The sequence below is a fragment of the Pelodiscus sinensis genome, chromosome 13 (assembly GCF_049634645.1).
Source record: "Pelodiscus sinensis isolate JC-2024 chromosome 13, ASM4963464v1, whole genome shotgun sequence".
Taxonomy (NCBI): Eukaryota; Metazoa; Chordata; order Testudines; family Trionychidae; genus Pelodiscus; species Pelodiscus sinensis.
The window spans coordinates 21,449,442-21,463,574 of NC_134723.1; the positions used below are offsets into that span (position 1 = coordinate 21,449,442).

Here is a 14,133-nt window from a genome sequence, read left to right on the forward strand (position 1 = left end):
TTACACAGAGTCTACTGCCTCTTTTGTAAAGAAAAAAAAATAGGACCACTCTGTTCAGAGATGAGCACAAGAAAGGCTTATATTAGAGACAGATAGTTCTCTATAGCAAAGGAATACAGCTGAACATTCAATTCAAATGAGCATAGAGTAACAAATTGGGATTAGAGATGTGAAATCCCATTTAATTGGTTAACCAGTTAAACATGATGTTTAACCAGTTAACCAATTAAAGAGGGAGTGGACTGGAGCAGCCTGCCCACTGCAGACATCAGAGCAGCCCCTGCCCACAACGGGTGGGGAACTGCTCCAGTGCCTACCAGTTAACTGGAACCAGTAAGCACTACCAGTTAAGGATGATTCTTAATGGTTAACCTTTCACATCCTTAGAATGGGTTAGGCAAAGTGAACAATGCCTATTCTAAGACCCTGACCACTGACTGACTCAGCACCAGTTTTATTCGCTATTATATACCCATGGTGCAGCTGAGCACACCCCTTTTCCACAGCAATCCCGGAAGTAAGCACATGGTTAAAGTAAGGGGGAGAATTGTAGTGGAACAGCTGACATCAAGTTCTGCTCCACAGGGTTTTAGTTATGATAAGAGGGAGAAAATGATTTTGCATTCCCAGAAGACACGGAGCCAGGCTACAGTCCAGCCCTGTAACAGCTGAGCACAGGGCTCCCCTCCCATTAATTAGGAGGTGGTGGTGTTTTTTTTTTTTTTTTTAAATAGTGTTTCCTACAAACCCTCCAAATTAACAGGAAGTTAATTTTCTGCATGCAGAAGGACCACTGTAGAGCAATACAAGAATAGTCACGGTTATAAAGTTACAACTCCATATAAAGAGGTTGAGCTGTGCAGCTTCACAGATCTGAAATTAAGAAACACAGAATAGACAAAAGACATTCAGAAGCAGTTAGTGATTTTGGGTAACCCTCTTTAGACATGCTGGAGGATCACATTTCAGAAGGTGCCGAACAGGTCTGCTGACACTGGGGACAAAGGGGGCAGTTGCCCCAGGGCCCGGTGCTTCGAAAGGGCCCAAGCTCGGAGTCCTGGACTCTTTGAATCACTGCTGGAGTACTCCGCACCAGGTGGCTCTGAGGAATGGTAAGGTGTAGGGTGACATAGCACACTCCAGGCAGCACGGAAGGCCGGCTGCCCCAGTCCTACTCCTTCCACTCAAGGCTATACCCGTTCTGTGAGCACAGAGCTCCCCAATACCACCTTGCCCAAGGGCCTGACAAGTCTGTCGGCTCCCTTTGTGCTGCACACTTGCTCTCTGAAAACCAGGCAGCTCTCAGCATCTCAAGGTGAGCACCAATGACAGAGGCGCACCCCAAGTCACCAGTCACTTTTGTATGACTTGGCCCTGTTTGAGACTATGCCCCAAAGATGACAACAAGCTAAGATGAACTCACCATACAGCAGGGCAATCTCTCCACTTCGTCCGGGTTTGGGCAGTTATGAGACCACATGCACTTTCCAGCTCTATTGCTCTCAGAGTGCAGAAGCCACTGGTCTCTCTTCAGTTCTGGTCTGTGCAGTTCATCCTGCCTGGCTGTATCATCTCTTCTCTCCCTTTCCCCTAGAGGTCCACATTTCAGCTGAGCAGGGCTATTAAAGATGAATATGTTAGCATTGCTAGGAAGTTCACTCCCAACAATGCTCCCTCTGCTCCAACCACAATCCTCAGTGAAGATGATAACACTTGGACAAATCTCCAAGACTCTCCCGGGTTTGACTTTTATTGTCCATTCAGGGAAAAGTTCTTCTGAGGTGAGCGGACACTCATCTGCTATTAATGCATAGTCAGGCTCTTCTTCAGGATTAGATGTATTGCCCCTCATGCAGAAAAAGCCATAGAGACCTTCTTCATCCTCATTTCCAATAACCTTATCATGCTGGCCTGGGATAAAAGGCAGCATCATCCTGTGCTTCGCATCCTTGGGATCCATGGCCCATGAACAGAGATCACCACTTGATGAAAGAGGCACTAGCAGGATAAAAAAAAACCCATATAGTTAGTAATTGTTTTTCTCCAAGTTATTGAAAAGCACTTGGCAAAAAAATTTCAGATCTGTTTGCTTTACTGTGCTGCTTGCTGCCTACTTCCATTTCACTCTGCTTGGCCAGAGACACTACAGTATCTGTCAGTTGTACTGTGGAGTGCAGACCACTTAGTTGAGACTCAGGGCGCTATTTCTGGCTCCATCAGCGGCCTGCTGAGTGACCATGGGTAAGTCACTGCATCGCTCTATGCCTTAGTTTCCTCAGGCCCTGCTGATGCTATGTGTTGTAGAGGTAGGTATTCTACACTCCCCTGATTATACTCTCAAAGCTCCTCACAACAGTTAATGTATTTTGGAACCATCTGTGAGGTAGGGCAGTCCCATTAGTCTCATTTTATGGCTGGGAAACTAAGGCACAGACTGGCCAAGACTGCTTGGGAACTCTGGAAAGGAACAAAATTGATCCCAAGTCCAAAACTAACACTCTAATCATTGGACCTTCCTTCCTATCCACTGGCTACTCAGTTTGGCCTTCTTGTTTGCTCAGTGCTCCTAGTGTGTGTGCTGTAACACTGCAAAGGAAGGTTTAAATCCAGAACAAGCCTCTTTTCACTAAAAATGTATCATCAGTATTAAAGCACATAAATCCACAAACCCCAAGGTAGAGTAGTTGATAACAGTCATTTTTATGGACGTGCTCTCCTCCTCCTTACTTTCAAAATTTGCAGAGACACTTGATGGGGGACTTAGGCCCCAACCCTATATAAAAGTCAGTCTAAATGAGCTGTCCCTCGGTTCTGTGCAAAGCCCCACTGCCTTTAGAACTCCATCCAGGCATAAGCCTTTACCTGCACAGACCCAGTTTCAAGGCTGCAGACGTACACCCCAATTCTGGAAATACTTTTGCAAATAAAGTCTGTCTGAAAATTAGTTGCAAAGTAAGGACATGTGTAAATCAAAAGCTTGCAAATATGCATTGCCTCTGGAAAAATCAGGTAGTAGGTGCTTCGTACAGCATTTAAAATATGAAAACAAAAGCACAGTTTGGAACAATTCTTAAATACAGGGGGGGGGAGTAACAACATATATCACCATTCCCACCATTGCAAAGTACACAAGTCACCAACCCAATACAAGTGGATTGCTTTTTTTTTAAATTTAAGAATTCTGTGAATGGGTGTTTGATTCTCCCTCCATTTTAGATTTTACGATGTAAACTAAAACACAGATATCCTGGCTTTCAGAGGCAGGGAGCTACTGCGCTTTAAGAAAAGTGCTCTTGTATGCTCTGAAACAAAACAAGTAACAATAAATATGGCTGTATAGCATTCTCTCTATGCCGTTTCCTTTCAATGTAAGATTGTTTTCTACAGATGAGATAAAAGTCATTTCTTTATGGTCACGTGCATGTTCCCCTCTACTCGGGCTTAACATTCTACATTTCTGACAATACTCAATTCCTCCCACACCAGAAAGCCAGCATTTCAGAGCACGCTCTCTGTATGAGCAAGGTGAGGAAGCTCAAGGGAGTAAAAGGGTGCTGAAGTGGTCCTGTCCGTTCCACCTGGCTGCTATCTAAAGTTTTCTTTCATTCTATCAAACAGACAGACGCACGCACACTACACAGAATAGGAGATCTCAGATTTATCACACACACATACAAGTGGCAAATTAACCTAAAATGTGCACTAATTGCCCCAGCATTAGCAGAGATACTCAGGGGTCTGAATGAGTCACAAAGTGCTACATAGTCCTGTATTTTGCCTCACAAAGATCACATTGTCTCCAGTAAGTCCTGTCTCAAGTATGTAGTATATTAGGACAGCTTTCAAGGTGCCGAGGAAGATTGCACAGCTGCTGCCCATCTTGCCTCTCTCATGTGGAGAGGATTTCAACCTACAGGGCTTTTATCCACATAGAGCATCCTTCCACCACTCCAAAATACAATCCCACACAAACCTCAGATTGAGCCACAAGAGAAGGTCTGGGAATTCCACAAGTGTGTAGCAAAGCCAGTAATACTGACAATGTAACAATTCCCTACTATTTAACTGCATGATCCAGGAACTCACTAACACCCCTTCTCTCCTCCCCACTCCCCGTCAGCTCAGGGAAATTGGCTGAGTAGAGTGAAGCTGGCATCTGCATTTTGTTAAAAGCTTTTTATTCTCTCCAGGATTTTGCCAGTTTTTCCTTTATTTCTAACCCTCAAATACCCCAGGTCATGTTCACACACACTCTAGCTAAGTAAGGTTGGACACTGCTCTCTTTAGACCTTGTCAGTGCTGCTGCTGGACTAGCTAGAGAGAATTGCCAACGGCCATTGTCTGTTTACCTCTGTGGGGTGAAATCATACAGTTATTAGCTCCCCAGCACATCCTCCTGTGCTTTGGCTCTTAAGCTACTTCACGTTTTGATCAGACACACGGCAGTCATGCACCTGGAAGAAAAGTGCATGTCATTCATATTCTGCTAAATCCAGCTTGCCAGTTCCTACTCACCTTATCATTCTAGTAGAACAATTCCATCCCCAGCCATCCTTCAACATAATGCTTCCCAAAGTGAGCACCCCAGCTGAGACACCTGGGAGACAAGCCTCACAACCAGCAGGAGGGTGCAGGGCCTTTGTCCAAAGGAAAATACAAACAGCATAGATTTAGCAGTCCCAGGCTCAAACTCAACCTCCTGCTGCTGTTACCGCCATTTCCAACATCACCTATAAAGAGGGGCAAAGGTCAGATGAGACGCTGCAGTTTTAATTGCTGTGCTGATAAGTCTGCAGATAAAGCTGCTTGCCTATCTGACTCTCCTTCCTCCCAGAATTCCCCAAGAGGGGAATTTTTAGTCTTCTGGGCAGATCTTTTTTCATTATTAGTTTTGGCTCCCCTGCCAGGGACATCCCAGTGCCATGGTGAGACCAGTTGAGGGAATTTCAGTCTGCAGAGAAGGGCTTCTAAGAAAAGGGGGAATCTGAAATTAGGTATTAACTGGAAAGACTAGTAATTAACACTACAACTGCATCCAGGAATTTCATTCTTTTCAGAAGAAAGGTTTCATTAAACAATGAATTCTACTGCACTTTCCAGAAGAGCCAGGCTAGGATTCCTTTGGACTTTCATGAATGCATGAAGTCTGCAGAGGACAAATCATTTTCATGTTTGTCTGCCCAGAAACTGGGCTGCCACCTTCTAAGTTGGGTGGTCAATCTGAGCCTGAGAAGGAGCCACAATTTACCAATGTACGTGGCCAAGGAGCTGCAGTAATATGTCAGGAGCCTTTCCCATTAGGCCCCCCCGTACCACCTGCCCACCAGCAGCCCTGCTGATCTGCACCTCCCACTCCTTTTCCTACCACATTCAGCTGTTTTGGCAGTGTGCAGGAAGCTCCAGGAGGGGACCACTGCAGACTCAAGGGAAGGAGCAGGAAGGGACAAGGCTCTAGGGGAGCAGGAGCCTGGCATGGGACAGCAGCAGAGGTCAGGCCACTACTCACCACAGCAGTGGGAGCTGTAGGAAGAACAACTCAGCACCCTGCTCCACTCTGCTGTTTTCTCACACAGCTGGGTCACTCTGTTTCAATGCAGTGGCAGGAAGCAGAGACACACAGCCCCAGTTCCAACCTCTTCTGCTCCACTCTGCGGAGCCTGCATCACTCTGGGAGCAGAATGGCTAGGGCTGGGTCACTCTGTTTCGCACCACCACAGTGAAGTGGAGCAGCCTAGCTGGGAGATGGCAGGGTGGAGGTGGCTGCTACATCACTCTACTTCCCACGTCTCTGGCCGCTGTGATGAGTGCAGAAAGGAGGCAACCCCTGCTGCCGTCCCAGACCAGAACTCCCCATGGGGCTAAACTCCGTATGTGGGGGGAACTGTGCCATTCATAGTATGATTAGGGCAGCCACTGGGGGCTCCCCAAAGCATGGGACCTGGGACAGCCATCCCAAACCATTCTATGCAGAAGATGGCTCCAGGCTCCATTAGAAAAGGAGCATCTTTAGCTCCAGGCCCAGATTTGGTGCCTACACAAGGAGCCACACATGAGCTCCTGAAGAGCCATGTTGGTCACCTCTGTTCTAACTTTTCCTAGTACAAACTGCTCTGGGCCCCTGAAACACAGGAACATAGGTAAGGGAACAAGTAGTCTGTAGTACCTTGGAGACTAACAATATCTGTACCTAGCTATATATGTATGTACAGTATCAAGAGCTTTTCTGAGCAAAACCCGCTTCTTCAGATGAGATGATCTTGAGTAGGTAAGGGAGACTTGGCTGAACTAGAATCCCAGGTCTGCCAGTCAGGTCTGGAGCACTGGGGCCAGGCCCCATCACCTGTGGGGCTCAGCCAGGAACTCTGTATCCCCTCAGGTCTGAGCTGGCTCTGAATTTCCTGGCTGTGTTGCAGGTTTATTTGCTTGGCCAAGGGAGACCCACCGCAGCCCCCAACCTCTCCTTCCTCGGCAGCCCCTCGGAGGGCGCGCTCTGCACGGGGAGCTAGAGAGTTGCAACCTCCCCCTCTCCCCCCAACACTGGGACGTTCTCCCGCCAGATGCTAACACCCCCAGAGCCCCCGGCGCCCCCCGAAAGACGATCTGCCGGGAGTGCAGCGTCCCAGCGGCAGGCAGGAGGGGGGGGGGTCTGGGCCGCTCCCCCTCGGCTCAAGCTCGGAAGGAGCAGCGCAGATCAGCCACCGCAGCCGGTTTCTCCCAGCGTCTGCCCTGGACACTCACCAGCTCCCTGCGCTGCTGCCCGCAGCGGGGCTGGCGGGCAGCCACGGAGGGACGCTCGGCCCCAGGAGCCTGGCTACAGCGGTGCCCCGCGCCGCTCGGCTCCCGGCCAGGAGCTGCCCCCGCTCCGCCGCGTACGGGCTCCCGCCTCCGTGCAGCCCCGCCATGACATCACCCCTCCCGGCTGCCACACGCCTACCTGGGGAAGCCGAGCCGGCGAGGAGGCGGCGGGCTTAACCCTTTCCCACCCGGCGCCGGGCTGGGCTCCAACGGCCTGACGTTACCACAGGCTCGCTCGGGGGCCTTGGCCAACGGGCGCAACCGCCTCCGGCCGCAGTTTCCCCGCCCGGGAAAGGGGCCTGCCGCTGGCTTTCCGCGCGCTGAAGGGAGAGCCCTGGAGCAGGGGGGAGAAGCCAGAGGGGAGGCGGTGCGCTTCCACCGGGGCAGCTCGGAGTCTGCAACGGTCCTGGTGGGCCCTAACTGCTCGTTCACAGCTGCTGGCCGGGCGGAAATGTGTCTGTAGGGGAAATGCCTCCTGGCCAGCGCCAACTACCGCCCTAAACCGTACCTGGGTGTCTTAATCTTACCAGGAGATGCCTCCAAGCACAAGGAGGGGGCAGAATTCTAGCTAAGACATCAAGGAAAATCCCCATCCCCTGATGGACTTGCAGAGCACGTCTCCAAAGGAAACAGGATTCTGCACTACCGCTCGAGCTGACTTTAGGAATTGACATACCTGCCTTCTGCTGTTTTGGAAAAGAGGCTTTGATCCAAAGTACAAACAGTCTTTCTGATCGCAGAGGACAATGCTACCCATAGATCCTAGGCCAGATTCTCAGTTTTAATCTACCTTTGCACCTACGGGCTGTGTTTTTCCAGAAAAGCAGCTGCTTTCCCGGAAAAACTTGCCAGCTGTTTACACGGGCCACTTGAATTTCTGCAAAAGCACTGACGATCTCATGTAAGATTGTCAGAGCTTTTGCGGAAATACGATGCTCCCGTTCGGACAAAAGTCTTTTTCCGAAAAACTTTTGCAAAAAAGAGCCAGTGTAGACAGCAGAGAGTTGTTTTCCGCAAAATATCCCCGATCGCAAAAATGGCGATCGGGGCTTTTTTGCGGAAAAGCGCGTCTAGATTGACTACGGACGCTTTTCTGCAAAAAGTGCTTTTCCAGAAAAGCGTCCTGCCAATCTAGACGCGCTTTTCCAAAAATGCTTTTAACGGAAAACTTTTCCGTTAAAAGCATTTCCGGAAAATCATGCCAGTGTAGACATAGCCTCTGTGTTCTAGGGTGGATGTAGAGCCCAGTGAAGACTGGAGCAGCAAACTTTCTGCAGCCAATAAAAGCTGCAGACCCACTTTTGCCCCATGAAAGCTCATTACCTAATAAACCATCTTAAGTTTAGTCTTTAAAGTGCTACATGACTGCTTTTTTTTTTAATACCAAGATCAGACTAACACAGCTACCTCTCTGTCACAGCCGGGGGGGGGGGGGGGGGGGGGGGGGAGAGTCTGCTACTTTAGGTCTCATGTTGTCAGAGCAGCATACGTTTTAGGCCTTAGGAAAGGAGCACCTTAGTTTTCAGGGCTAGAGCCCTAGATTTGTCCACATTACAATGCAAAGCATAACTACTAGGCCACTTGGCTGACACAGGAGGTACTTATTTAAGAGTTTGTTTATAAAGTGGAACACACATGCACAGTACACACCCTTTTTAACTCCCTTTAGAATGGAAACAGAAAAGTCTGATTAAATCATCCAGCTGATGATAATGCAAAACTGCCCCCTACAGTGCATTCCTAAGGATATTGTCTGGTCCAAGTATGAGCAATTCCCACAATGATAACTGTGTTCATTGGTGCTGGTCCTATTGACCTCAGTGTGGCCTAAATCTTCCTTTGCTGGTTCTTATCACTTTCTACTTATTGCAAGCCACCTTCAAGAACATAGTCAATTAGAAGTAGAGTCAAATTTCAGAAAAGGGGTTAATTTTTGACCAGCTTTTACTTTTGAGAAAAAGCATGTTTCAGGAGGAGGAGGGGGAATAGATGAAAGAGGTACAAATATATTCTGGTTTTTGGCCAGCTCTCACCTTAAGTAGTTTCAAGTCTACCATTGTCCCTCCTAACTGTTTAGAGGGTTGACAGTTTAATTGTCCTATTTTTTAAAAATGCATCCCCCTCTCCCTCCTGCACTGTAGCAGTGGAAGAGACTCTCACAATCAAGGAGGTAGCATGGGGGCAATAAAGATAAGGAAATAATGAAGCTGCCACTACTAAAAGCGCGAAGACTTCACATAAGCAGAAATCTGAAAATGAAAGAATCACAGTCCTTCCATTCTAGTGATACCGGTGTTACTTATTACAACAGTAAGTACAAACTGGTCAGAATTGTCAACATTTCCCACATCCATCAATAGCACTGACACCCTTCAGCATCTTGTACTCATATCCCCTTTTCTGTTCTGTTGTCACCCCCACTATCCTGGAAATACAAGAGATGGTGTCACAACCCGTGGCAGAGCACACCATTTCTGGCAGGAAATGAAAATTTAGTTTTGCTGTCTACTGTCTTTTGGTTTCTCCACTCTAAGAAGCAGTAAGATGACAAGTTAGCACCACTGTTATATTTAAAGGTTTCCCCTCTCAAGAGACCTCGTGGAGTAAGAGCCTTCAACTTTTGTTGCAGGAGACCAAATAAACAAACAAATCCTACCTTCACACACTCATGTGGTGCTAGCAGCTTTTGACCACTAGATGGCTGAATTTGAACTAGTGGTTTTCACTGCAGAGGAAGGTAGAGATTTGCACACCTGAGCCTTTCTTCTATTGGGACCAGTGCTATTCCACACATTTATAAGTGATCTGGAAAAAGAGGTAAAAAGAGTGAAGTGGCAAAGTTTGCAGAGGATAGTGAAGGCCAAAATAGACTGTGAAGGGTTGCAAATGGATCCCATGAGGCAACAAAATGGCAAATGGAAGTGAATGTTGCTAAGTCCAAAGTCAGGGGGTGACATGCTCCCACACACTGTCAGTGGGATGGATAAGGGGCCAGCCAGCAGCCAGAGGGGGAGTCTGGTGTCCAAAGCAAGGGTCAGGCCACCTGCACTCACCATCAGCAGCAGGAGAAGTAGAGCATGGAAGCCCCAGCTCATTTTGCTCTCCCAGTGTGCTGCTCTGGGGCAGGGGTGGGACTTCTATTGCATTCACTTGCAGGAAGCAGAGCAGACCAAAGCAAGATGGGGCTGAGTTGCTCCACGTCCCCAACTGCTGCCAGTGAGTGCAGAGAGTGGCCAGACCACCAACCCTTCTAGTACCCTAAGCCCCCTTGTTTGGGGGAAGCAGCAGGGCAGAGGGGCTGAGCAAGGGCCAGGGTGCCGGGGTGCAGAACGGGCAAGGAGAGGCAGGGATGGGGTAGAGTGGGGCTATCCCAGCACTGGGGAGTGGTGGTCATATGGCAGATGGCTCCCTGGGTCCTTCCTCACCAGTTGCCTCTGGCCAAAGTGATGCACACTGGAAACCAATTCCAACTATACATATAAAATGATAGGGTCTAAATTAGCTGTCTCTACTGAAGAAAGATCTTGGAATCATTTTGAATATTTCCATGAAAATATCTGCTCAATGTGCACTAACAGCCAAAAAAGCTAATAGAATGGGAAGAACCCTTGGGAAAGAGGTAAGATAAAAAAATACTATATTACTATATAAATGTACGGTAAGTCCACACCTTGAATACTGTGTGCATTTCTAGTCACCACTTCTCAAATGAGATATGAGGAAAAAAATTAGAGGACGACAACAAAAGTGATTAGCAGCATGCAACAGCTTCTATACAAGGAGACTATCTACATTCGCAGCTTCTTGCACAAGTATGGCCGTTCTTGCGCAAGAATCCGCAGAGCGTCCACATTGCTCGCCCGCTCTTGCACAAGAAGATTTACAGGATGGCGTGGTAAGAGAGGGCTTCTTGCACAAGTGCTATGCTCTTTTTTAACAGGTGTAAGCCCTCTTGCGCAGGAGCTCTTGCGCAAGAGGGCAGTGTGGACGCTGGGCAGGGATTTCTTGTGCAAGAAAGCCCTATGGCTAAAATGGCCATCAGAGCCTTCTTGCGCAAGAGAGTGTCCACATTGCCACTGGCGCTCTTGCGCAAAAGCACAGCTCGCACATGGCAGTGTGGATGTTTTCTTGCGCAAGACCTCTTGCACAAGAACCCTTGCGCATGATGTTCTTGCGCAAGAAGGCACCAGTGTAGACATAGCCGGAGTGATTAAAAATACTGGGATTGTTCAGCTTAAAAAGAGGCAAGGGCTATGACAGAAGTGTGCACAATCATGAGCGTCAAGAAAAAAAATGTTATTTATTCCTTCATATAACATAAGAACCAGGGGTCACTTATCATACCGCAGGTTTAAAGCAACAAAAGGAAGTACTTCTTCACACAATGCACAGTAGGACTCTGGAACTTGTTGCCAGTGGCCGTGGTGGGACCAAAACATATAAACATGGGTTCATAAAATAAATTAAGTAAGTCCATCCCTAGCTCTTAACCAAAATGGTCAAGGATACAACCCAAGCCTTTGAGGGCCCCAGAATTTGGGACTGAACCAGTCAAATTCCCCATTTCTGTTCATTGTCTCTGAAGCATCTGGCAGCAACTCTCAGAAGACAGAATGCTGGACTAGATAGATCATTGATGTGACTCAGTATAGTCATTCTTATGTTCGTAGGAAAATCCCCCAACATGTTCTTTGTTAGGTTCAGTGACCAAATTTTATCTGTTCCTGTGTGATCAAGATATTCTCAAAATTGAGAAGTATTTGGATACAAGGGTCCTTTACTTCTTTCTACCCCCTTCTCCCAAACCCACAAACATATGGATTTCAAGTATGGGCATTAGCAAAAAGTTTTTGCCAGACTAATCTTATGCATAACATTCCTTTTACTAAGATTTTTTTTAAAAAAGCATAGCAGCTTGCTACTAAATAACAAAAACTTTATAATCATGGCCCGCCTTTTAAAATCAGCAAAAGTTGACTGGTTGGCAGAAGTTTATACTAACTGCAGTTATTCCAATGTAATACTTATCAGAAGATGCTTTTAGGCTCACATCATCTAATAATTACTGCAGCTGGGTGGTAATTTGAACTCAAGTATTTGCTCAATTTTTCACCAAACAAGAACGTGCCAAGAATAAAATTACATTACTACTGAGTGATTATTGCAAAAGCAAGAACGCTATTGTGCTTTAGAACTTTAAAAGGACTGAAGTGAAGACTACAAGGATAGAAGACTAGAAGCATCTTGTGTCTGACTTTCTGAAAACAATTTTATCTATTTGTATTAAAAAAAATAGATCAATGTCTAATCACCCACCAGTGACTTAGCTTTTTGTTTAAACTGTTCCTTTTAAAATAAAATCTCTCCACTCTCCCTTCAAAATACAATAAATGAAGTTATAGAAAAAGGCAAAATGGACTGAATCCATACAAAGTGAAATAACTCAAACTTGTTCAAATGGCAGTGAATCTAGCTAGCCACTCATTGCAGAACTCCAAATTTTATGTACTGCATTCCATGGAGACTGGAAGATAAATTCTGCTCACAAAATAGACTTGAAATATCAGGCTGTTTCCTTCTGATGCTTTCTTCTGAGTTGTGAATGGGGACTGTGACCCACAGAGAGGCAGGATAGTCATTTCTGTTCTTTTTTGAGGCAATAGCAATTTCTTTTCAAAGGCAATGCTGCCCTCCTGTGGCCACTTGGGCAAAAAGTAAATCAGATTTAGTTGTTAACAGCTTGGTACATATCATTAAGGAAGGCAAATAGCTACACACTGCTTATTAATATAGGCAGTCCCCAGGTAATATGGATCCGACTTGCATCGGATCCCTACTTACAAACGGGGTGAGGCAACCCCGCACTAGCTGCTTCCCCCCAGCAGACCAGGGAGACGCGGAGCGGCTTTTCTCAGCAGACGCCTCAACTTGAGAATAAAGGACTGAGGGAAGTGAGGTGTGGGAGAATAAAACTGATCTCTGGAGAAATGTTTGGCTAGAGTTTCCCCTACAATATGTACCAGTTCCGACTTACATACAAATTCAACTTAAGAACAAACCTACAGTCCCTATCTTGTACGTAACCCGGGGACTACCTGTACTGACAATTCACATACAGGAAAGACAGTATAGCAAGTAGAAAGCACATTCAAAAGATATGTTTAGAGTGTGGAAAATGTGTTGTTTCCCTAGTTTCATGTACTCCCCAACAAGAGTAATTGGTGTTTAGCTGAGGATAAAGCAATGTAAGTACACCTTTAGGTAACTGGCTTGAATTCAAGCCAATCTTTAGTGACTTGAAGTCATCATTGGATTGCTATTACTACCTGCCACATCTCTGCAGGATAACTACTACATGGCATTATTTCCTCATACTCAATTCCCGATTCACAGTAGTGATTAGACACATAGGCATGTTTTGTGCTAGTTGAATGATAATTGATAACACTTAGTCCCTTAGGAAGCAAGCAATGGCAGAGGGCCTGAAGGAACACATCTCTTAAAACATAGTTTAGTTCTATAAAGTTTTATCTGCTTGGAAAGGAGGTTATTACAGGGCAATCAATGCAGTAAACAAATTAACAATGAAAAGTGGGTTATGCCTTAACATGGCTGGTTTGTACTGGCTGTACATCATGTAGCAAGAGTGATCACTAATAGAAATGTGCATCTATGATAAATAATCTCTTAATGCCTTTCATTAGAAGGTGGGTAGCGCCAAATATCAACTCAATAAGTTGTACTAAAAGCAGTTCTACAGTACCAAACAGGATCAGCTACTACAAAAAGTTTTATATATAAATCTCTTCCATTGTTCATATCTCGAGAAGCTACATAGGATAGCACTGGCATATTTTCAGTGACAACAGGAAACCACCCCAGTAAATAACTTAAATTAGGTTCTTTGCTTCCTGATGTTCATATTAGTAGGGACCAGGACCAGCTGCACTCAGACACATTGAAAGCTTACTAGCCCCCACCCCCTTCACTAGAAAAGCCTAAGTGTGAGAGGGACACAGATTAGGCAGGAGCAGAACAAGTACTGCTCCAAGAGTGCAATTATTAAAAATACCCACAGAAGTGGTTACAGATCTGCGTTCCCCCTTAAGGAAAAAGGATTAAGTCCTGCTAGGACTCTCCCCACTTCTTTGAACCTTGGGCTGTGTCTACACTGGAGCGATCTCATGCAAAAGTGGCCTCCCTTGCACAAAAACTTGCTGCCTGTCTACACTGGCCGCGTGTTCTTGCACAAGTAAACTGACATTCTAACATAAAATCAGGGCTTCTTGCACCAGAACTCTGACGCTCCCGCTCAGGAATAAGCCATCTTGCACAAGA

General features: G+C 46.4%; 1 protein-coding gene across 3 annotated transcripts in view; it reads right to left on the reverse strand.

Annotated features, from left to right (window-relative positions):
* The window catches only part of STARD8 (StAR related lipid transfer domain containing 8), a 158,759-nt gene extending 151,621 nt beyond the window's left edge, over window positions 1-7,138 (reverse strand). Inside the window, exons 1-3 of one of the 3 annotated variants that reach the window (XM_075940810.1) lie at window positions 6,935-7,138; window positions 4,516-4,730; window positions 1,424-1,998 (exon numbers count right to left, since the gene is read on the reverse strand). In XM_075940810.1, coding sequence (XP_075796925.1) covers window positions 1,424-1,960 — 537 coding nt within the window. In that variant the 5' untranslated portion in view covers window positions 1,961-1,998; window positions 4,516-4,730; window positions 6,935-7,138. Of the gene's footprint in view, window positions 1-1,423; window positions 1,999-4,515; window positions 4,731-6,738; window positions 6,867-6,934 lie in introns of those variants that run through there. The other 2 variants (XM_075940809.1, XM_014574660.3) reach the window with 2 other exon arrangements.
* Window positions 7,139-14,133: the final 6,995 nt, after the last annotated feature.